General features: G+C 52.2%; 1 protein-coding gene across 2 annotated transcripts in view; it reads left to right on the top strand.

Annotated features, from left to right (window-relative positions):
• Nucleotides 1–22780, top strand: part of ADAMTS17 (ADAM metallopeptidase with thrombospondin type 1 motif 17) — a 182388-nt gene that overhangs the window by 52410 nt on the left and 107198 nt on the right. For both annotated transcript variants that reach the window (XM_037145925.2, XM_053659015.1), the window contains exon 7: nt 874–917. In XM_037145925.2, coding sequence (XP_037001820.2) covers nt 874–917 — 44 coding nt within the window. The remainder of the gene's footprint in view (nt 1–873; nt 918–22780) is intronic.

Genomic DNA, 22780 nt, shown 5'->3' with positions numbered 1-22780 from the left:
CCGTCCCAAAAGATTTTTAAAAGGTGAAATGAGAAGATGTGGCTTCAGAGCACATCTTTTTAAACCTGAAGCTGCCCTTGAGTGTGTTCAGAGAATTAAGATGAGTGGTGATCTCTACTGGGTCCCTATGGACCCCGCAGGTCCCCCCAAGAAGGGGAACCTGGGGCCCGGTTCTCCTCACCTGGCCCCCGGCAGGGCACTGCCCCAGACAGCGCTCTGGCCAGCTCCTGACTGTGGGGACTTGTGGAAGGAATCGCAGGCACGGTCTGGTTTTGGAAAGGAAGGGCTCATTTCCTAACACCAGTGAGCAGCCAGAGGCCAGAGTGCATCCCTTGTACCTGCAGAGCAGGGAGTGGACCAGGCTTGAGTGCCTCTGCTCTCTCATTTGTCCACAGCCACATACCTGGGGGAGCTTTCGAGAAAATGATGTTTAGAAATGATTTTTTTTTTTTGGTCTTCTTATTCCAGCATCTAACACCCGTCGCCGCCCGAGGAGAGTGAGTAGCTTCTTGGGGGAATCGCTGTAGGTTGCCGATACTGACCAGTAATTGTTTCTGATCCAGGACTTGGCAAAGGCCTGCTTCCAGAATGTGTTCAGCTGTTGTAAGGATCCCCTCTGGCAGCCGAGCGTTATGTGTGGAAGAGTTTAGCCATGAAAGCAGGGTCCCGTGTGGGGTACCAGGGCGCTCCGTGTGGAAGTGTGGACGGGTTACTCAGGGCAGACGCTGCTGGTCATTAGCCTTCATCGTAACCCGTTGCCACCAAAGCAGTGATGTTGCCGTGAGCAGCCCGGCTCATCCAGATCCGTCAGCAGTGTTTTCTTCTACCCTCGGGGGCGCTGCCTACCCCTGACTTATTTTTTTTTCTTTTCAGGACAGATTTCTGCGTACACAAAGATGAGCCGTGCGACACCGTCGGTAAGTTTCGGGTTAGAATAATCATGGAGGGGGCGGACAGGTGCCTTTGGATGAGCTCTGTGTTTTTCTGTTGCATCCTTCCTTGTAAATGGATTCTTTGACTTTGTTCTTGGTCTTCTGGAAAAGTGCTGAGGTCGCTGATGGCAGAAGGCATCTAGGCAAAAGGTTAATGAGGACGGTACGAAATGGGAAACCGGGGAGGAGCCACCAGGCTGCGCCAAGGTGACGGCCCCAGTTGGGGGTGCCTTTGGTTCCGAGCCTCTTGGTCCCCAGGGAAGGAGGGGGACCCTGCTGAGTTACGTGATTGTCAGGCCCACGGATGATTTTTATCCAGTGTCCCAGGTGAGGTGTGGCTGTGGTGGTGACATTGGCTTCCCCCAGCCTCAGCACCAGGCTCCCTGCCTTCAGGTCACGTAGTGACTCCGACAGCTGGAGAAACGCCTTCTGCCTCCTCCCCTCCCCTCCCTCCTCTGCCTCCTCCTCCTCCCCACGTCCATTCCGCTCGCCACTGCCCCTCTCCCGGCTCCCCGGTGACGTCCGGCTTGCCCTTGACTTCTCATGGGTCTCCGGTTGGAACCGTTCTTCGAGCGGAGGAATAGACTGCTTGGTTAATGGGGTGCGCAGAGGGTGTCCGGCTTCGACTGTGGGGAAATTGGGCGAAAACTGTGTAGGATTGAAAAATATGTGCTACTGTGGAATTCAACCGTTCAAAACCTGTGCTTCCCGCAGGTTTGTGTCGAGCCTTTTTTGTGGCTTCACCATGGCAAGCCGGCTACCTCGGGTCAATCTTCATAATCCATAAAGTGACCACTCTGGACTAGGTGACTTAGCAGGCCCGTCAGCATCTGGCTCACAGTTATGTCGCATTGTAGAGTTGATGAGTGATTTTTTTATACGTCATACTTCATCGGTCCTCCAAACACGTCTGAGAGCTGGGTGTCAGAAACCAGCCAGCCGACGTGTGCTTCCCGTTTGGGGGGCTGCCTGTGCAACGCAGGGTCGAGACGAATGTAGTGTGTGATGTGGGCCCTGGTAGGGGGACAGCTGACACACGCCTGAGTCTGGCTGGGGCTGTGGGTGACTAGTGTGGGTGACCTCTGTCCTCTGTGACAGGGCTGCCAAGGCAGGGGCTATTCGTAGGGTCCTGCTCCTTCCCAGTGGCCACAAGTCAGTTTGGACGGCCAGCAGGCTTATGCACGAGAGGGGCCTCTCCCCCACACCCCACCCGCCTGGCTCACGGAGCTTGTCCCCATGGAGGCACTGATCCCTTATCCTCTTCAGAAGACTGCACTGAACTTGGCTTTACCCATGTGTTTCGCCCTTCAGCATCTGACAAAGGGGCTTCAAGGGCTTAGTCGCCACTGCTGATCAATGAATGAATGACTAAATGAATGAATGGGTGAGTGAGTGAGGGAATGAATGGGTGAATGAATGGATAGATGAATGAGTGAGTGATTGAGTGAATGAATGAGTAAATGAATGAATGGGTGAGTGAGTGAGTGAGTGAGGGAATGAATGGGTGAATGAATGGATAGATGAATGAGTGAGTGATTGAGTGAATGAATGAGTGAATGAAGATGAAGGCACTCCAGTGTTTTGAACAACATGCATCTGCTTACATGGCTTCCTTTCCCTTGATTCCCAGTGGGCTTTCCTTTATCTTCTTTTGAATATCACAACGTTCATCTCTGCCCTCAGTCGCAATGATGTCCCGAATCTGAGCTGGCGGGAGAATCTCTCCCGGAGCCCTATTTTTCCCCCAAGACTTTTCTGGTGTCCCGTCTCTCCATGGGGCTGTGTGCACCTTCCAGTTCTCAAATGGCCCCTTTCCCTTTTCCCACGGTATTCCAGCATTTGATGCCATGAGAATGAGTAGTTTGTTTTTTTTTTTTTTTAAGCCAATTCCACTTAATGCTTCTTCCTTGAAGTTCCCACTGCTGTTCTCTTGTTTGGCTTCATCATACTCCGATGTTTCCTATTGTCTTCTGTCTCCCGGACCCCATGGTTACAGAATCAAACAGGACCAAACAGCTGCACACGGGCTGTGGCCGGGGCGCCTGGGGAGCAGCTGGAAGGGCCTGCTCCTGTCCACCTTGGCTGAGCTGCTGATTACGTGGAAGGGTTCCCAGAGAGACAGGGCTCGGGGACCGGGGGAGCCCCCAGGGCCGGCCTTATGGGCCGGTGACAGCGTTTCTTTTGCCACAGAGCTCCACTTGCCAAGACAAACACACGTTTTGAGAACAAGTGGAAAGCCCAGGAGGTTTTCATCTTGGAAAAAGAAATCGAGAGACGTGGGGCCAAGAAGTCCTCCTCTTCCACACCCCGCTTGAGGCCGCAGGGACTGTGGCTGGGCCACAGAGGTGGCAGGCCACAGAGCAGGAGCAGGGCCCCCGGAGACCCCCGGCTCTGCTGCCCACCAGGTGTGACCTTGGCTTGTTACCGCCACCTCCCGTCCGTGGCATCGTGGAGGGAGCTCTGCGTGCCCGTGACGGTGTCAGGATTAAGTATGCGGACAGATACATGTCAAACATTTGGCACAGCGCCTGCCCACCGTGGGAGATGGTGGCTATGATTTTATTGGCTACTTCTAGAAGCTGACTGGCTGCTGCGTGCTCTTAATTCCAGAAGGTACCGGATACTTCCAATCCATTGGCAACTCTTGCCCACTCTGCCTTCAAAATACAGTCCACCTTTGAACAATACTGGGTGGGGCTAGGGGCTGACCCCCATCGCACCATCGAAAGTCGGAGTGTAACTTCTGACCCTGGGGGCTGGTTTCAGAACCCCCATGGATACCCAGATCCAAGGATGCTCGAGCTCCTTACATAATGTCTGCATCGGTGGGTTCCCAACTACAGATGGAAAATACCGAGGGCCAACTGTGTGTTTATGGGAAAAAATCTCCTTTGAGTGGCCACACACCCCTGGTATTCAAAGGTCAACTGCATGTATTTTTAAAAAGATTTTGTTTATTTTTAGAGAGGGGAAGGGAGGGAGAAGGAGAGGGAGAGAAACATCAAGGTGTGGTTGCCTCTCACATGGCCCCCAGTGGGGACCTGGCCCGCAACCCAGGCATGTGCCCTGACTGGGAATCCAACCAACAACCTTGTGGTTTGCAGGTTGGCACTCAGTCCACCGAGCCACACCAGCCAGAGCAGATGCTCCACTTTTAAGAAACAATATTAGGCAGTGGGCCTTGGAGTCGATACCCAAAGTAGCTCTTCCACCTGCGAGACTTCAGGCAATTGAAGGGATACGCACAGCCGCATATGCAGATCCTGAAACACGAATATCATGGCGTCCGTGCGCAGAACCACTGTGAGGGTGGGAGGGTAGAGCCCGGGCGTGCTGTCCTGCAGAGACCGGAAACCCACTCTGTGCTCTCGTTCGTCGAGTGACTTGTGCAGGGGCACAGTGAGAGGAGGGACCCAGTCTGGTGACTCTGCGTTCCGACCGTGGCCAGCATTTTCCCGGAACGAGGAGGGAGGGGAGCAGGCTCCGCGGCATCTGTGCCCCACCAGCGGGCTTCTGATTCAGAGGAAAGCAGGCTCACTGGGGTATGTGTCAACTGTGCCCCGACTCGGTGTTGGTCTGAGAATACCGGACGGAGCCTTTGTTCCACGTCTGGCACCGTTCCCGCCTCCTCCAGGCTCCACAGCCCAGGCATGCGGCCACACCCGGGCCTCGAACATCACCCCTGCCTCTGGCGGGGTGGGGAGTGAGCCGGGTTGGAGCTCCAGAGCGGGCGTCATAGCCGAGCCTGCTGCCCCGACTCTGCCCTGCAGACAGGGGTCCTGCCTGGAGAGACTGGCCTCCGGTGCTAGTTTTGGGGGCTGTGCCGGCTCTGTCGAAGAAAGTTTTGTTTTCTGAGATTTGTACTGAAATTTGGAGTTGCCTTCTGGCCTGGTGGCCCCAGCCCAACCTGCCTTTTCTGCCTATTTTATTCTGACCATCAATTTCTTTATTACGTCAGCTACAGGAAAACAAGTCTCAACTCTTCAAAACAATACAAGGGGGTGGGGCAAAGGTCCCCTCAATCCATTTTTGTTCCTCTAGTAAGCTCTAGGGTAAATAACATTTATACGTAAGAAGAAGGTTCAGGAATTACAGGTGAAGACTAAGAAAGAATGGTGGTAAGCATTTTTCTGTGTCTGTGCTCAGCCCAATTTGGGCTCAGAAAGAAAGAAAAAATGTTGAGGAGTGACCACACACCCTCGAAGTCTGCGGGGGATTAATGTAAAATTACGTAATACAGCCGGGGGTGAATCTAAGGCCAGAAAATGTGCTCTCGGGGCTCAAAAGGAAGCAACGCACAGAAGAAGACCCTTCTGGATAAGATTCAGTGAGTTCGGGAAAACCCAGCACCTGACCAGCCCAGCAAATGGTCCAAACACCTCTTTCCTGTCCGGAGAAAGCCAAGGGCATGCTGGGAGATTACTCATGGCATCACCTCTGCTCCAAAGAAGGCCACGTGATCCCAACTAGAAGCTCAGCTGGTGAAACAGGTAGGGAAATATGACTCGATTGCAGACAGTCCACAGAGAAAGAAGCAAGGTCTCTCGTCCCTAGTGGACAGGTTCTCTTCTCCAGTTCTCCCCCTGCCCAGGACAGGAGATGAGGGGGCTGGCTGTTCCATAAGCAGGCGATCATCACCCACACAGTTCCACTGGCTGGGTGGTGAGGTCAGGAGCCACAGCACAGGGCGGAAATGTCTTGAATGCGATGGGAGGTACCAGCGAGTTAGAGGTAGGGGTCACTGCCAAGAGGTGACTGGCGTTACACCGAAGCCCCTGTTAAACTTTTCATGGCATTGTCTGAGGATAAGTAATTGTGCCTTTGGGATTCTATGGGCTTTTTGATGAACAGCGTGAGTTCAGAATTTCAAGCCACACAGGTTGTTAACATAGCATAGCACTGGAAGTGGGGAGGCACAGCATCGCTAGGTGCGCAGCCACTTCACCGACCCCGATGGAGCCGTTTGTCTGTTTGTCTTGAAGGCTGCTTTGGGCACCTTCTCCAGGCTGTGTGGGCTCCGCATTGAGGGTTGCCGACTGCTAATTCCAGGTCGTGCCAACTGAGTCCCTGGCGCCAGGAAGGAAGGGTGGCTGCCTTCCAAGACTTATCTTGTCTGTCCTGCTGCCTCCTCCCCGCAGACTAGTCTTGTCCCCTGGTGGCTGGGAGACTCATAACCAGGCAGAGTCAGGACACCTGTGTCTGGTGGTGGTCCGTAAAAAGCAGGGACTTTACTTCTGCTAAGACATGATCCTCTGTGTGTGTGTGCGCGCATATTTTAAAATTTGGGGGTAGTTACCTCTCTTTCAAGTTATTGTTACCCATGAGGTGCCTTTATTTAAACTCCAGTAATTTCCTGAGCTTCTGCTGAGTGGCTAATCGTGACAGAAATGTTACGATCAGAGTCTTCTGGGCTAACTCAGTGGCCAGACCTGAGACAGACACAAAGAAGGTGCCCGTGGGCCCGGTCAGGGTGGCTCGGTTGGTTGGAGTGTCATCCTGTAACTGAGAGGTTGTGAGTTCGATTCCGGTCTGGGCACAGGCACGTGGGACCTGTCCAGATGTGTCTGATCTCTCGTCCAGGCTGCTTTGGGAGACAACCAGTCAGTGCTTCTCTCTGCCATCGATGTTTCTCTCTCTCCCTTCCTCTGTCTCTAAAAGCAGTTAAAAAAAAAAAAACTTCTCAGGTGAGGATTTAAAAACAGAAGAAGCTGCCACTGGGCAGTCATACCCTCCGCCTTTGGGAGCTTTTTGGCCAGAATACCTGTGTTCGGACCATGGCATTGACTGACAGGCTGGCTAGCCCGTGTGCCTTCACCTGGTGGGGGAAGCCAGCACGGTCACGTGTTCTCCGAGTGGGTTCCTGCAGGTGACGTGCGGCCACCGCGAGCCTGTCGCCTCTGCCCTGCACACACCTGTCACTGGAAGCTGGCACATCCCCCTGTCCGGTCAGTGCTCCCGACTGCCCTTCAGCGGAAGGCCTCTGCCTGTGCCCCAGGGTGGGGAGCCAGCACCGGCAGTGCCTGTGTGGCCTCTGCGTGGCTGCCTCGGGGACAGGGCACGGTGCTATGAGGTCCACACAGCGTGGGCTGTCTGCAGGCAAGGAGGTGGGGGCTCATCCACCTGAGCGGGGCCGGTCTCCCTGTGGCTCTCAGTCCAGGGAGCAGCAGGTCACAGGCACTAGGTTGCCTCATGTGGAATTTTCATTCTTGCAGGTCAAGTCCATTGTCTCCAGGCAGGTTCTACAGATGGTTCATCCTCACACTGTGGACCTTTGAACAATGTGGGTGGAAGGGTACCGACACCCCCTGCAGTGAAAATCTGCCTAAAACTTTTGACTTCCCCAAAACCCCGTACAGGGTGGGCGAAAGTCGGTTTCTAATTGTTCATGTGGAAAAATCACACAATAGTTAATAAATAATAATAATAATACAAGAATAAGCTGTTTCACGTACTCACAACAGTGAGCCCACTTTGACCAGCCCTGGGCGTACTTAGGTTTGGACTCAGACCCCATTCCCTACTGCTGCCCGAATGCCGACCGTTCAAGTCCCTGGATGGACTGGTGTGGAACCACACGTGTGGTGGGCGCTCCGCCCTGTGGATTCCCCACCACGGGAAAACACTGTCTTCAATCCCAGGTTGCTTGAATTCGCGCATGCAAAACCTCACGATATGGAGGGTCAGCTCTGTGGTCACTGAAAACAACCTGTGTGTAAGTGGACCTGTGCAGTTCAAACCATGATGTTCAAAGGGTCACTGTATTTCTTGGTCCCGCCCCTGTACCAGACACTGTGGGAGGTCAAGCCAACCCACGTGTGATGGGTCACTGCCCATGTAAACGTCCTCAATGCTGCCACCCTGCGTACACCACCCCCTGCTTTCCTCAGGCCCGCAGGGTGAAGCCCCAGCTTGGGGCTTGGATTTCCCTCCGAGGCCTTTTATTGGCGACTCCTCACCCATTGTCCCAGACTCGCCCTTTGCTGAAAGCCTCCTGCTTGTCCCTCTCCAGCCGGCCGTGGCCAGGTTGGCAGATGCCGCACTGGGGTGGCAGGATTTCTGCAGAAGCCCATTCCCAGTGGGCGTCCCATCTGCCCTGTGCGTGTCCTCACGCCACCAGTTCTGTGGTTCTGCAGGTTTCCCTTCACTTGGTGATGTGTGAGGCGCAGGTTCGCACTTACGGTGGAGTTCGGTCCCTCAGTCTACACCTGTCTCCATGTCTCCGGTTTCTGGGGTTCAGCCCCCCTTGCTTTGGCTGGTTCTGGCTTCTCTCGGAGACGTAGCCCCGAGGACCCTGCCCTCCTCTGTGTGTGAGCCTCCGTGCTGAGCTGACACCCTCTCCCACCCTGGGCATGGTGGCCATAGGGTTTGTTTCTGAACCTGCTCTGAGGTTGTTAAGGTCCCTTCTAGCCCCTTTTGGGTCCTCGCGTGGGCCATGCCCTTGTCCCTGGTTGTTGTAATGAGATCACGTGCCTTTTCTGCCCTGATAGAGGAATCGTTCTTTCTGTTCCTCCCCAACCATTAAAAAAGAGATTATTTTAGGTCCCTGGGTAAAATCTTTGCTCTGCCTCTCCGAAGGCTTTTGCTGAGATGGTTCGCTGCGTTTCCAACAATGGAACAATAGTGAGTTCGTGCTTTGAGGCAAATGGAGGGAAATGGATTTCTTGTTGAACTCAGGCTATAAAGGACACATTCTCAGTGCCCATGAACTTGGCGTTAGAGTTTCCCTGCGAGAGAGTAAAAGGCATGACTTGGTTCCAATAAGACTGCCCTGTAGCCCCACGGGAATTCCATGTACCCCGGATCTAAGCAGAGCTTCACTGGTTACATTAGTGGGGTTCATGAAGTCATGTGCCCAGCTTCACAGCTTCCTTTGCTGTTCCCCCAAAACCTGTGGGTGGCCCTGTCCTTGACAAAGAGCGGAAGTGCTAAGAGGCCCAGGGCTGTTCCCTGGGGCTGCTCCTTGGAAAGCGAGTGCCCGAGGCAGCCAGTGCCGGACAAAGAGCCTTCTGTGTCCCTCTGTGGCTGCCTCAGAAAGTGGAAGCTGGGAGAAGGTTAAGGCAGATCAGAGGGGACCCCGGGGACACCGTGCCCTTTTGGGGACCCCGGGGACACAGTGCCCTTCCCCAGCCTTTGCACTTGGGGTGAAGAGCTGGGATGTTGTAAGAAAGGCGAAGTTTTTGCCTCTTCACAATGGCGAGCATTTTCTCCCTCAGATCAAATGCCTTTGAGTCCCCGCCTTGGAATTTGTGAGGACTGAGTGATTTGTGGCTCAGTCACCGCATCTGTGTCTCAGCCGGTTCTTTCCCCCTTCTCACCCCCTGCAGCAGAGGGAGAGACTGCCACCCACGGGAACCTCCTCCTCAGGGGCCACCCCTTGCGTGCAGACACTCGCGTAGGACTGTGCTGTGTTGTTGCTGAGCAGAACCCAAGGTTCTACTTGGGTAGTAGAACTACCATCAGGGTAGACGTCCCACATATGAGGGTCCCTGTGGCCGTCCTCATTTGGAGCTGCTGCCTGCCCCCTCTGCCATGTTCCTAACCAGCAGGGAAGGCGGGGCCCAGCTGCTGGCCCCGTGAGAGCAGCTCCGGCCCAGCACAGGCGGACAGCACTGTGAAACGTGGTCCCATCCCCATGCAGATGCACAAACTGGTTACCTAGGGGTTGCATCTTGCAGAACCTCCCATAGGTTCTGTCCAGTTTTTCTTATTAGTTTTAACAAAACTCACCCCCCCCAAAAGTAAAAAACAAACCAGTGTGCTTTCCCTCCCCCAACTCTATCTTTGGCTTTTCTGGGTGGGTCTGGCAGCATCCTGGATGGCAGCAATTTGCTGGGGAGAAGTAACGCTGCTCCCTTTTGACAGCTCCTAGTTTGTCACAGTCCCCACCCTGCCCTGTTGCCTCTCTTCTCTGATGCTGAGTCTCAAGTGCCGTTAGTCCCGAAGCCTGTGCTGTTGTATCCCTTCTGGTACGTTTAAAAGGAAATCCAAATACTTCTTTATGCACGTCTTTATAATAAAATGAGGAAATAAAAAATAGGGTAAGAAGATAGAGTGTTTCAAGGAAACAAAAAGTGTGGAAGAGTATTTTTCTTCATAGAATTCAGTCACAGAAAGCACCCCTTTGTGATTAAAATGCCACCAAAGCATGTCTGTGTCGAAAGAACACAATTCCAAAGCCCACTGGAAGGGAGCCTGTCTCACCTTTCGGATACCTGCCTGGTCTTCAGCGGCCTTTGGCTTTGTGGCCATTTCTCAGTGGCAGCCACAGGGGCATCGTGGACGGAATGGTTCTCATTGTGTGGAGGACTGTCTGGTGTGCCTCTGGCCTCTGCCTCGGGGGACCCCTCAGTCGTTGTATTCCCTGGGTGGGCGGACAAACACTGCCCTCCAGGACTTACCCCCTACAAGGGACAGCACATAGATACTGGTGCTTGGGGATGGCCGTGGACAGGGATGGTGGGACCCCAGCCCACGTGCTTGGTGTGGGGAGGGCTCACAGGCTGCTCAGGTGCGCCCGTCACCCGAGCCCTGTGCCCTGCACCCTCCTGGCTCGGCGCCGAAGCCCGTCCGCCCAGCCCGCCTCCTCCTGTGGCGGGGCTCCAGGCTTTTCAGAAGACCCTGCAGAACAAAGTCACGCTTGTTCTTATCACACCTTTTTGTTCAGACATGCCACGGTCCCTTTGATCCAAGTGAGCTGGCAGGAGCTCCTGGGGCGCCTGCCAGTGTGGTGTTAAGAGCGATCCAAAGCCGGACGGGTGCCCAGACTTAAGCAGAGAACTGTCTGCACAGAGTGGCAGCTCCTCGGCGGTTACCTGCCCTCTGCTTCCTTCCGGCACCTATTTTGGCCTTCACGCCCCAGTTTACATTGTTCTGTGGGCATGCATCTGCAGTAGCTACCAGGAAGAGGTCGCAACCAAGTGTGAGATCCAACTGCCACTGAAACACTCTGGAGGCTAAGGCGCAACTTAGTTTAATAGGACAGTTTGGGGCGCGCACCAACCCACTTGGCTGACTGGGTCACAGCCTGTCGAAGGGTAGTGACGGTGCCGGTGTGCTGGGCCAAGAGCGTCTCCAAGGCTCTCAGATGGCGCCTGTACCGTGCTTCTGGGGGACCCCGAGCCACCGGCAAAGGTGCCAGCTCAGGGGAGAAGGAGCCAGTGGGCCAGACCAGCCCTGAGCACATGACTAAATGATGGGGCCTTATTTCCACTGCAGTAGCCCAGCTCCTTAGGAGCCGACCGAAGCCTGGACCAGCTTTCAGACCGGCTTCCAGACCAGCCCACAGCCCTGCACAGAGACACATCCTCTACCTCTCGTAGAACCAAGTTCCAGGAGGACTCGGGTGTCCCGAGGGTGACCCGGAGGTCTGAACATGTGTGGGGTCTTTAGCGGATAGTTCCGACTGACCCGGTGTGGGACTGGCTTTAAAGTGAAAGTTGATATATTACATTAAAGGGGGAGATGTAAGTGCATTGGAATGTCTGCCATCTGAGAGCAATACTTCTCTTATCTCAAAAGGACAATCCGAAACGTAGGAGAAAAACGAATAATGGCTGATTGTTCAGAATGACCTGGTTCTCGCTGAGTTTGTGCAAATCGTTGCAAACTATCATGTTATGTGACTAACTGTTCGTGCTGCTCATTGCTATATAGCCCAATGTTCTCTCTTTTCTCTCCTTCACGCACACAAAGGCACACCCTGTATTCAGGGTTCAAATGTCATCGGGCAGTGGTACAGACTCAAGTGGCTGTTGTAAAAACCAGAACTAGAGTTAATGGGTCTCAGTGGGCAAACACCACTTCCAGCGTCTTTTTCTGTGTATCAAGAAGCTGTTTGTGTTACTGCAGTTGAGGAGGTTTGTGAACATCTCATAGGCCTCTGTTTTCAGAAAAACACATGCATTTGCTCTTCAAATTGGCATTAAATTGGAGATCAAGACGCCCGTGCTCAGCTCCTCCAAAAATCAAATAGAGGTACTTTGTGGCCCAGCAGGTCCACTCCTGGGTGTAGACCTGAGAGTATGGAACATGTGTCCTCACGTGTCCTCACAAAAACACGTGCATGAGTGTGCGCGGCAGCGGCATCCGTGAATAGCCCAAGAGGGCAAACTCCCCCACGCATTTCGCAAATGGGGGTGCATCCCGGCAGTAGGACCTTACTTGGCAATAAGACATGCTAATACAGGCTGCAGATGGATGACTCTCGAGAATATTACGCAAAGAGACAGAAGCCAGGCACGAAAGGTCACATATTGTATGAATCCACTTAGATGAAATGTTCAGAACGGGGAGACCAGAGAGAGAGAGAGCGTAAGTAGGTCGGTGGTTGCCTCAAGCTGGGGGGCAGAAAAGGGGTGACGAGTGACTTCCAGTGAGTGCGGAGTTTCTTTCGAGGGTGGTGAAGATGTTCTGAAGTCCTATTGTGGCGACAGTTTGCACAACTTGGTGCATATACCAAAAATGGCTTTGCACACCTTATGGTACATAAGTTTTATCCAAGTTAGTGGAAGGCTAGGTAAAGCAAATAGGAGAAAAACATCGATTCTAGTGGGAGGCACAGAACTACTAAATGTCTCCCATCTTCCTTGGGCTCAGTCTGAGCCTCCTGGGCCAGGGGTCCCCTGGTGCAGTGTCTCGACGTTGACATGTGTCTGTTGTTGATGAGGAAGAGTGTTCAAGGTCAGTCAAGCTTTCAGGTCATCCGTTTCATGCTCCTGGTTCAGTAAATGAGTCAGAGTCATTTTGAAGTAGCATTTTATTTTGACTTGCCTTTCTGGGATGGCCACTGATGTTGACCATGAAGCGTATCACGCTTATTTTGGTATGTCTTGTTTGAATAAATGTCTTTTCACATCCTTTGCTCAAGGACTTTTTAAAATTGATTTTAGAGGAAGGCATAAAGACACAGAGATATGTAGATATGAGAGACATCAATCGCCTGCCTCCTGTATGTCCCCGACCAGGGATCAAACCCACATCTGTTGGTGCGTGGGACGCTACTCCAGCCAATCAAGCCACCCAACCAGGGCCCTTTGCCCATGTTTAAATTCTCCCATTTTCTTTTTATTATTGAGTCGAAAGCATTCTTTATGGTTTCTAAATACAAGTCCCTTATCAGATAAATAATTTGCGAATATTTTCTGCCAGCGTGGGGTTGTCTTTTCACGTACTCACGGTATACAACATTAACACGTACGAGTTTTTAACGAGCAGGAAGTCCAGCTTCTCAACCTTCCCTTGTCCCTTGCCCTTTTGAGGTCTTACCGAAGAAATCATTGCCTAACCCAAGGCCACACGGTTCACTCCTGTTTTCTTCTAAGAGTTTATTTCAGTTCATGTGTTTAGGTCTGTGATCCCCTTTGAGTTCATTTTCACGGGTAGCATGAGGTGTTGGGGTCTAAATTCGTTTTCTTGCACGTGGGCATCTAGTTGGTCCAGCACCATTTACTGAAAAAAAAAAAAAAAAAAAAAAAAGATTCCTTCCCCTATTGAAGGGCCTTGGCCTCTGCCGGCATCTGGGTGCAGCGTCTAGGCAGCATGGAGACAGCAGGAAGGTTTCGGGACCCATGCCAGGGTCTGCAAAGGGTATTGTTCCTGAGTCTCTCTTTGCAGGGATGGAGTTGGTGCGGAAGCCAGGTTGAACCTGGGTCTGGTGAGGGGACCAGGGCAGGCGCGAGGAGACACAGTGAGGTCCCCAGCACTGTCAAGGGTACCTGATGGCTCTGGCTGCCCAGCCCTGTCCTTGCCCCCAGCGCATCTGAAGAGAGTGGCCCCCGAGACCAGCAAAGACATACCTTCCAAGCCCCCATTGTGGTTCCTCTTCTGTCTTCAGCTTCCCAAATGCCCCGTTAACAAAAGCATTCGGAGACTCGGCAGCTAAAGCTGCCACTTACTTGTGGAATCGTTCTGTGCTTCTTGGCAGAGTTTTTGCTTGACAAATACTTTTTGTTAGACTTATTAAGATTTGGACTTGGTTGAAATAACTGTAGTGATAGATAATATTTGTTCAGGGTTTACTATGTGAAAAGTGCTTTCCTTGCACGATTCACTTAATCCTCAACCCCACGAGGTAGGTATTAGTGTCTTCTTACAAATGAGAGATCATGTCATTGCCATGGTCCTCCAGGTGGTAAGTGGCAGAGCAAGATCCCGATGCAAGCCCAAGTTCAGAGCCTGCCCTGTTCCCCAGCCCCAGAATCTGCTGGCCTAAGGAGAAATCCCCCTCCCCAGTTTACCTCCCGGAGAAGGGCCGACGAGTCAAGCCTACACTAGAGACAGCAGCTCCTGAGTCAGCTCTGCTTGGAGAAGCACAGCCCTGGTCCCCTCCCAGGAGCTGGGACCTCCCAGGTCGGGCAACACCTTGACCGGCTCCAATAACGCCCAGAGGAAGGGGGTCTCTCATGGAGACCACCGGCGTTGTGTTGGCACTATACGTGTGTTTCTGGTGTCTGTGTCTTTGAGCAGGAGGGTGGAAGGGCACTAGAAGCCCCCTTCTGGGGGCTTCGTTGGCCCCCAGCTCTCAAGCAGCCCCAGGGCCTTGTGGACGGACCATCCTTTTCACACCTGGCGGGGGGGACCTAGCTTCCTTGGTCAGATCAGCCAAAAGTCTCTGGCTATGAAAAGTCTTCTGTTTCTTTCAAATTCTCACCCGAGGATATGTTTTTATTGCTTTGAGAGAGAGAGAGAGAGGGAGGGAGAGAGAGAAACATCAATGTGAGAGAGAAATATTGATCAGTTGCCTCCCATAGCTGCCCTGACCAGGGATGGAACTCACAACCATCTAGCTTATGAGACGATGCTCCAACCAATGGAGCCACCTGGCCAGAGTGAGACGTCTTTTTGCAGTGGCTGAACCAAGGTCAGGGATGAGCAGTGTGGGCCCCCTAGAAGTCCTTTCAAAGTCTCGCTGGCTGTGCAGAGACCCCAGCCAGGGTGGCTTCTGCCGGAGGGGCCGGGAGGACGGAGCAGGAGAGTCTCTGCTCACCTGGAATCCAGGTGAGGGGGCAGAGCCTCGCCCTCAGGACCGAGGTGCGGTCCCAGGCCTGGGTCCGTCAGAGGGATGCCAGGTGTTCGGCCCCAAGTCCGCTTGGTGGATGTTCCAGACGAGGTGCAGACAGGAAATCAGAACGAGAGTCCGGGAGAAGAGTCGCTTCATCTCAGGAGCAGCTAGTCCTCCCCGTCAACATGGTGCTTCGCTTTGAGACACTTGCCCCAGCGCCTCCTGTCCGCATCCACCAGTCCGTCCGAATCACGATGGCCCCCGCATTCCAGACACTGCGGGGGCTGTTTGGGGCTGGCCCCGCCGTCTGCTCAGCGCAGGGCAGGGGTCAACAACAGTCAGCATTCTCGGGTGACTGTGTTTTCCCACGGGAGACCTCACACCGAGAGGGTTGGGATTAATGCTTATTTCATGATACAGAAGTGAGGTACAGAGATCGATGGGCCGATAGAATGGAGCGTGCTAGTTCTATCCCCCTAAGAGCCAGGTATCTCTGCAGGGCAGTAGTGAACTCATCATGAGATGACCTCACAGCGGACTCTCACTGCTCCACGTCATTGTCCCAGCAGTGGGAATCGAGGCCCATCTCAGAGGAAGTCTGCAGTGTATTTGGCATTGAGGTGACTACTTAAGGGAGCCCTGGCTGGTGTGGCTCAGTGGATCGAGTGCCAGCCTGCAATCCAAAGGGTCACCGGTTCAATTCCCAGTCAGGGCACATGCCTGGGTTGCGGGCCAAGTCCCCAGTAGGGGGCGTGGGAGAGGCAACCACACACTGATGTTTCTCTCCCTCTCTTTCTCCCTCCCTTCTCCTCTCTCTAAAAAAAAATTAAATAAATAATAAAAGAAAAGAAACAATTTTAGTCCTGGCCAGTGTGGCTCACTTGGTTGGAGCATTTTTCCATAACTGAAAGGTCGTGGGTTCTATTCCTGGTTGGGGCACATGCCTGGGTTGCAGGTTTGATCCCTGGTCCCAGGTGCATACGGGAGGCAACCAGTCAATGCTTCTCTCTCTCTCCTTCCTTTCCTCTCTCCATTCCTCTCTCTCTAAAAGCGATGAGAAAATGTCCTTGAGTAAAGATTAAAAAAAGAAGAGGATGTAAGACAATTTTAGCTTGCTATGTAGGTGGGGGGCTGGGCAGCTGAACCTAGAACATTCTGTGGTTTCTAGTTCTGGGAAGAGTGGACAGTGGTGAGGACAACACTGTGGTTAAGAAATGGCTAAGCCCAGCTGGTGTGGTTCAGTGGACTGAGCACCAGCCTGCGAACCAAGGGGTCACTGGTTCGATTCCCGGTCAGGGCACATGCCTGGGTTGTGGGCCAGGTCCCCAGTAGGGGGCACGTGAGAGGCAACCACACATTGATCTTTCTCTTTTTCCCTCCATTTCCCTCTCTCTAAAAATAAATAAATAAAATATTTAAAAAAAGAATGGCTAAATATGTTTGTGCAATTCCATACTTTTCCAGAAGATAACCATGAAGGACAGACCCCTTTTAGACGGGTGCCGCCTGCCTCTTCCCTTGTTGTTGTCGGTGCTGGACATCAGACCATGACTGAGAATGATTTAGGGGAAAACTCGGGTCTGCTCTCTTCCCCTGCCGGCGTGTGCTGGGGCGGGGAGTCCTCAGAGCATGTGTGTGTGTGTTGTGGGTGAAGCAGGAAGGCTCGGTTGACCTTGGACTTGAAGCTGTCACAATGGACGTCAACATCAAGTTTCTGAACAGTAATGGCATCCTGTCGGTATCCTTCACGTGGAGAGCAAAACCCACCAATGGCGTTTGCATCCTGTTTTCACTCTTATCAACCCAACACAAATCCATGTTTTGGAAATACTCATCTGCAGAAAACAAACACCACTTACTCCTAACCCTACTGTGTGCTCTTCTGCATGAAGCCCACCTCCGTTCCATTTGCAGATCCCAATAAAAAAAAAAAACCCAGCACTCAGAGTGAAGGTTCTACAGTTAAATGTAACCACAGGGGAGGGCGGGGCCTTGTCAAAACAGAACAGAGTGGTTTCCTTTTAAAGTTCTCATATACATACATGCATATGTATATGTATGTATATGCATGTATTTTAGCATGCAGGATTAATATATTTGTACCTAACATGTATGCATGGACACATGTGCACGCATATCCCTCAGCTGTTCTATTCTTTTCATGTGTATATATATGTATATACACACACACTTATATAAGTATATATGTATATAAATAAACATGCATATAAATATATGTATATAGACATATTTATATAAATATGTAAATTATAGAAAATATATGAATATTCCTATAAATGTATGTGTGAATATTTTATTTTAAATATAAACACATGTTTATAATATAAATATGTATATTAAATACAAATTTATATATTACATGTATATTTATTTAAAGATTTTACGTATTTTATTTTTAGAGAGAGGAAGGGAGAGAGAAAGAGAAACATTAGTGTGTGCTTGCCTCCCGAGTGCTCCCTAATGGGAACCAGGCCCGCAACCCCGGCTTGTGCCGTGATGGGGGCTCGAACCAGCCACCCTCTGGTTCACAAGCCCACGCTCAATCCACTGAGCCACACCAGCCGGGGCCCATGTATATATGCCTTACAACAGTATCCAGTATAACACTGACTGCCGTCCTTCGTGCCAGGGCTTTCTCAGTCCAGCGCATGCATGCCCCTGACTGACCCCACCCCCCCTGGCATTGCCCTGGCTGCTCTGTGCAAAGCCCGGTTGTCAGCGAGCAGTGGTGGTTAGACCCTCACTCGTGTGTTCCCGGTACAAAGCGTTGTTGGTTATCACCTTCTGCAGAATGCTTGGGTGATCCCCAAGGGCTGCAGGATCATGTTTCCGGGATCTTTTGCTCTGACTTGGCTATGCAGAAAGGATTTTTTTCCTGGTTAATGTCCTTGATCATATTCTGGGAGTCCTGTGATTAGTGTTTTGGGACTTGTCCGAGGTTATGGACTCCTTTGGAAATTTGACGAAAGCTATAAACCTTGGATGCAAGAAACATCCATGTGCATGGCGAATTCTGCGTGGCTTCAAGGGTTAAAGACATCTGTGTTAGAGCCTTGTTGGTGTGTGTTTTCATAGAAAACTCCCTGGACAGCAGTTGGCAGACTTCTCGCGCAGGTCCTGGAATGCATCACGTGCAGACCTGGCTGTGTGTCCGTCTCCCGTGCCTGCCTTCCTCTCCCGAAGGCAGAGACCTCCCTCCCGCAGCGGCGGTCAGAGGAGCCCGCAGCCTGGCCACCTGCTTCAGCGAATTCTCCTTTCTGGTTACAGCATGAACCTGGGGGAGTGACGGGACCCTCTTGGTACCAGTCAATGAAGGCAGCAAAAGAGCATCAGTTCAGAGGGTGGTAGCTGTGTACACACATGTGTGGGCACTGTATGCATGCACACCAGTCTGTGCACGCCATGCACACATGTCTGTGCACTTGCGTGGGTGTCTCGGGCTGCAGATGTTCCTGAAAACAGGGCCAGGTGGAGATACAGGCTGGCTGTCTCCAGGGCATACCCACCTCTCGATGCCTCACACCTTTCAGCTCTTCTAGACAAGCCAGATGTCCCCTACAGTGGCACTTAGGCCCGCTGACGCTCCCTTTAACAGCATCTAATGGTCTTTCATCCCAACAGCCTCGCCAGGCCTTATCAGCACGCGGTGTGTGAACTGCTGTTCTCTAGTGATGTTGTTCGGCAGTGTTCTGATTACCCGTGAGGGGAAGTGTCTTTTAAACCTTAGTTTTGGCGTAGGAATGAGAAACAATGTTGTCACATCTGTGGTTTGTCCTCAACTTTGTCGCTGATGCCTTTTGTCGTTTGGCTACTACGTGTCTCGGGTCTGCTCCTGGTAGGACTTCTGCTGTCTAGTCTTGTTTAAAAAACCTATTTTTTTTTTATACTTCTAAAATGAGCATGACATGCCCCTGTGTTTTCTTCTGGGCGATGCAAAGTTTTGTTTTCACACTTGTTTATTGAATCTAGTGAGAGTCTTTCCGTGTGTGTGTGTGGTTTGAGGTGGGGAATTTAATTCACTCGTTTCTGCGAGGACCCCTTCTTGTCCTAAGGCCATTTATTGACTAGTCTATCGTTTTCTGCTTCACAGATATTTCTAAAAGGGACAGGAAATGTGAGTTTTATGTAATTTTTCTATTAAAAAAAATTTATGATCTTATTTATTTTTAGAGAGAGGAGAAGGGAGGAAGAACAAGAGGGAAAGAAACATCAGTTAGTTGCCTTTCCCGTGCGTCCTGACCAGGGTCCAAACCTGCAACCCAGGCATGTGCCCTGACCTGGAATCGAACCGGTGACCTTTCGGTTTGCAGGATGAATCCCAACCCACTGAGCCACACCAGTCAGGGCATCCCTAATTTTTTACTGTTGTTGAGTGGCTAACCTTTTTATTCGCATACTGAGCAGCCCAAACAGAACACACAGAGCATTTCTGCCGTCCGCATTCTTCTTTTGACAACCAGCTTGCTGCCTCTGGGCCAAGGCCCAAGATCCCATCCCAGGCCCGTCACTCGCTGCTCAACCTTCAGGCCGTGGGTGGCTTCGTAGTGTCTTTGTTTCCCCCCCAGGACCACGGGGATAACAGTAGCACTTCACTCACCAGGTGGTTATAAGGGGAGATGAGAAAATGCATAGACATCTTTAGCACACATGGTAAGTGGTGAATGTGAGTGTTCGCCCTCATCCTTACACCTCCCTGTCCCGGTCACCTTTCTTAAGCAGCAGTGAGTGATGTTTTCTGATTAAGCAGCAGAGGGTGGTGCTTTTTGGCAGCGCTGGGGACCACCGTCAACGCAAGAGTGACGTGGAAACCTGTGAAACTGCTTAACAGATGAGACGTGTTTATTCTCTGCCTTTGAGGTTTTAAGGATAGACACTGGCATCCCCACGATTTCTGTGGCCTGGGACAGGGTAGCTGCTATGCTCTGGAAGTCTGTGTCCCCTCAGATTCCCACGTGGAAATCTGATCCCCAGCAGGGTTAGGAGGTGGGGCCCTTGGGAGGTGACCAGGTCAGGAGGGTGGAGCCCTCAGGAATGGGATTAGTGGCCTGCTGCAGGGGGCGCCAGAGAGTCCCCTCACCTCATCTGCCCTATGAGGACACAACCAGGAGACTGAGGCCCAGAGGAGCAGCCTCACCCAGCCGGGCTGGCACCCTGGTCTCCGGTTTCCAGCCTCCAGAACTGAAGCAGTGAATTTCTGTCACTGATAAGCCACCCAGGCTGGGATTGCTGGTACAGCAGCTGGCAGACACTGAGACGGTCCCTAGGTGATGCATGAGCTGTGTCTGTCAGCACAGACTAGTGAGAGGACCTCATCCCAGAGGCACACCACCCACTTTCTGTCACATCCCAGCCACAGCTCCCAGGGGCTGGGCATCTTGCCCCTTGACCACCTTCCCGCCCTCAGTCTGCCTGTTCCTGTCCGTGGGCTTGGTGCCTGCCTGACGTGATGGGGCTGCTCTCAATGGCATTTCTAAGAGGCTAGCTTTTTGTTGTGTCCGTGTTTAAATGAAATGGAGTGTCCTTACTGTCCCATCCTGTCAGCAGAGGTGGAGCACCCCCAGGAGGGGGACCGGTTGGGGGACACTGATGTTAGCTCAGGAACGCTGAGTCAACAGCCACATGAAGGACAGCAAGCTTCCCGTGTGGGGACAGCTTCGTTCATGCAGGGGCTGTTGTGTCCTACCAGGTGACTTTTTGCGGACTTTGGCTCAGGAGCTGCTTGGTGCCCAGAGCGGCTCTAGGGCCTGGCCTGACCTCCACTGACCCCTACGCACAGCCCAAGAGCCAGAACCCCGCTAGGGCCACCTAGAACCAAGTACAGATCAAAAGGACCCTCAGTCCTGCTATTGACCATCACCCTGGGTCTCCCTTGAATCCCACATTTCATCCCCAAGAGAATGGCTTTGTTCAGCTAAGCATTTAGCAAGAAATGTGGTTTCTTAATTATTCTGAGAAAGCACCTCTCTCTCTTTGCTAAGTTGGCAAATATTTTTATGCATGGCCTCGTATTCTATTCTTCCTGCAGGAACAGAGCTATTAGCATGAAAGGGAGTGAGGCTGTGAGTCAAGGGTGTTGCAGGCAACTTTGACGGACATTCCATTGCAGGCATCCTTGGGATACAGTGCAGGTGAATTAGGCCGCTCCCGTGGTCCGAGGGGTACTGGTGGTACGGGTGGAGCCTGGTGCTACAGATAAAGGCAGGCCCTGAGTCATTAACACCACTCTGACTAATCGATACCACTTGGAATAATTAACTGGTTAATGCCACTAGGACTTCATCTGTGGGTGGCCCTGAATATTCGTTAGACAAACTCCTTCTTTCCATGCCCTTGTCCCAGCTCCGTTTGTTGAGAAGAATGCGAATGCCACACTGCTCTGGTTCCTTCAGCTTTGTGTAAGCTTCACCACTGAGCGTGGGAGCCCTTGAGCGATCCGACTAGGGAGCTCTTGCCTTCCGGCTTTGTCCACGTACTGCTTCATTTAGTGGCCGCAGTTTTCATTTCTTCAGCGTTCTGCTCCGTATCTTGGTGCGAAGCACAGGCGTTTCTGAATTGCGGCGGCAGCTTCTGCAGTGCTCTCAGTTCAGCTCAGGCTTCTCTGTGAGCCATTGCCCCTGCCCTCTGTCCGTATTATAGGGATGGAGACCTCGGCTGACTCATCTTCCTTCCACTGTCACTGACGCCAAGGGGCCCAGATGCAAAGGAGCAGGGAAACTGGGGCCGAGAGGAGGCAGACCTGAGGGAAGCTATTCATGGGCGCTCCCAGGGGACGGCAGCCCTGAGCTGGGGCGGAAAGAGGGGGCCGGCCAGGGCCAGGTCAGGACAGCAGCACTTCTAAGTCCCGAGCTGTGAGGCTTCGCTTCTCTGGCCATGTGTTCTGCCACAGCCTTGCAATTAAGGTTCTCCCCCAGTTTGTTCAGGGCTCTGTCTTCTCCAGGTAGAGCCCTTAAGGCTCAGTGACCCACAGTGCAGGGGGCGGTGTCTGGGGACCACGGACCTCAGAGAGAGCATTGGAAGGAGAGGGACCTCCGTGTATCAGATAGTTATGATAACTCCAGAGTTAGGGAACAGAAGCAGCATGGGACTGAAAGCAAATTTCCCTGTTATAACCAATAAGGACATAGCAGGATATGCCTGTTAACAGGACATGGGCTTTCAGGGTATGGCTGCATTTCACCACGGACGGATTCTGCATGTGCGAATTTGCCCACTTGCTAAAATTCACCTCTAGCTCCAAAGTCAGGTGCACAAACGAGTGGCCTGAGGGGCACGTTCCCAGATGAGGTTGAACAAGGCAACCCTCTGCCTGCTTTCAGCTTTCGTGGTCTGTCGGGTGCCCTGTTTTTCACATTTTTGTGGGGTTTTTTTTTTTATGATGTTGCTGTTTGGCATGGCCTCCAGGATGATGCTAAAGTCTTTTCTTGTATTCCAGAGACAAAAAGGTGCACTATGGCTTGGGGGGGTCGATGTGCTAGGTAAGCCTCCTTGTGGCGGGAGTTGTGTGTTGGCCGGGCGCTCTGCGCTCAGCAACTTGTATCAGATAAGGTGTCTTCCCACAGAAACACATGTGAGACAAGGCCCTGTGTTGGTCGGTCAACAGCTAATGGAACCCTGACTGGTAGCAACCCAACCCTGTATTTCCTTGAGGAGCGAGGGTCCGGTACTTGTGACCTCAGTGTTCACGGCGACGTTTTAAAATCAAACTGCCGTGCAGAGCGAGACTTGACCGTCGTTATTGCTCATTCACCCCACCCTAGACTCGAAGACGTTTGCTCTGAAATGTGGTTCGCAAATTTAAATCCCACTTCGTGACATTTGTAAGAGCAGA

Source organism: Artibeus jamaicensis, unplaced genomic scaffold, assembly GCF_021234435.1.
Source record: "Artibeus jamaicensis isolate MK-2021 breed Jamaican fruit bat unplaced genomic scaffold, CSHL_Jam_final scaffold_612, whole genome shotgun sequence".
Taxonomy (NCBI): Eukaryota; Metazoa; Chordata; class Mammalia; order Chiroptera; family Phyllostomidae; genus Artibeus; species Artibeus jamaicensis.
The sequence above is the reverse complement of the archived record's forward strand: the minus strand, read 5'-3'. Positions and strand labels throughout refer to the sequence as shown.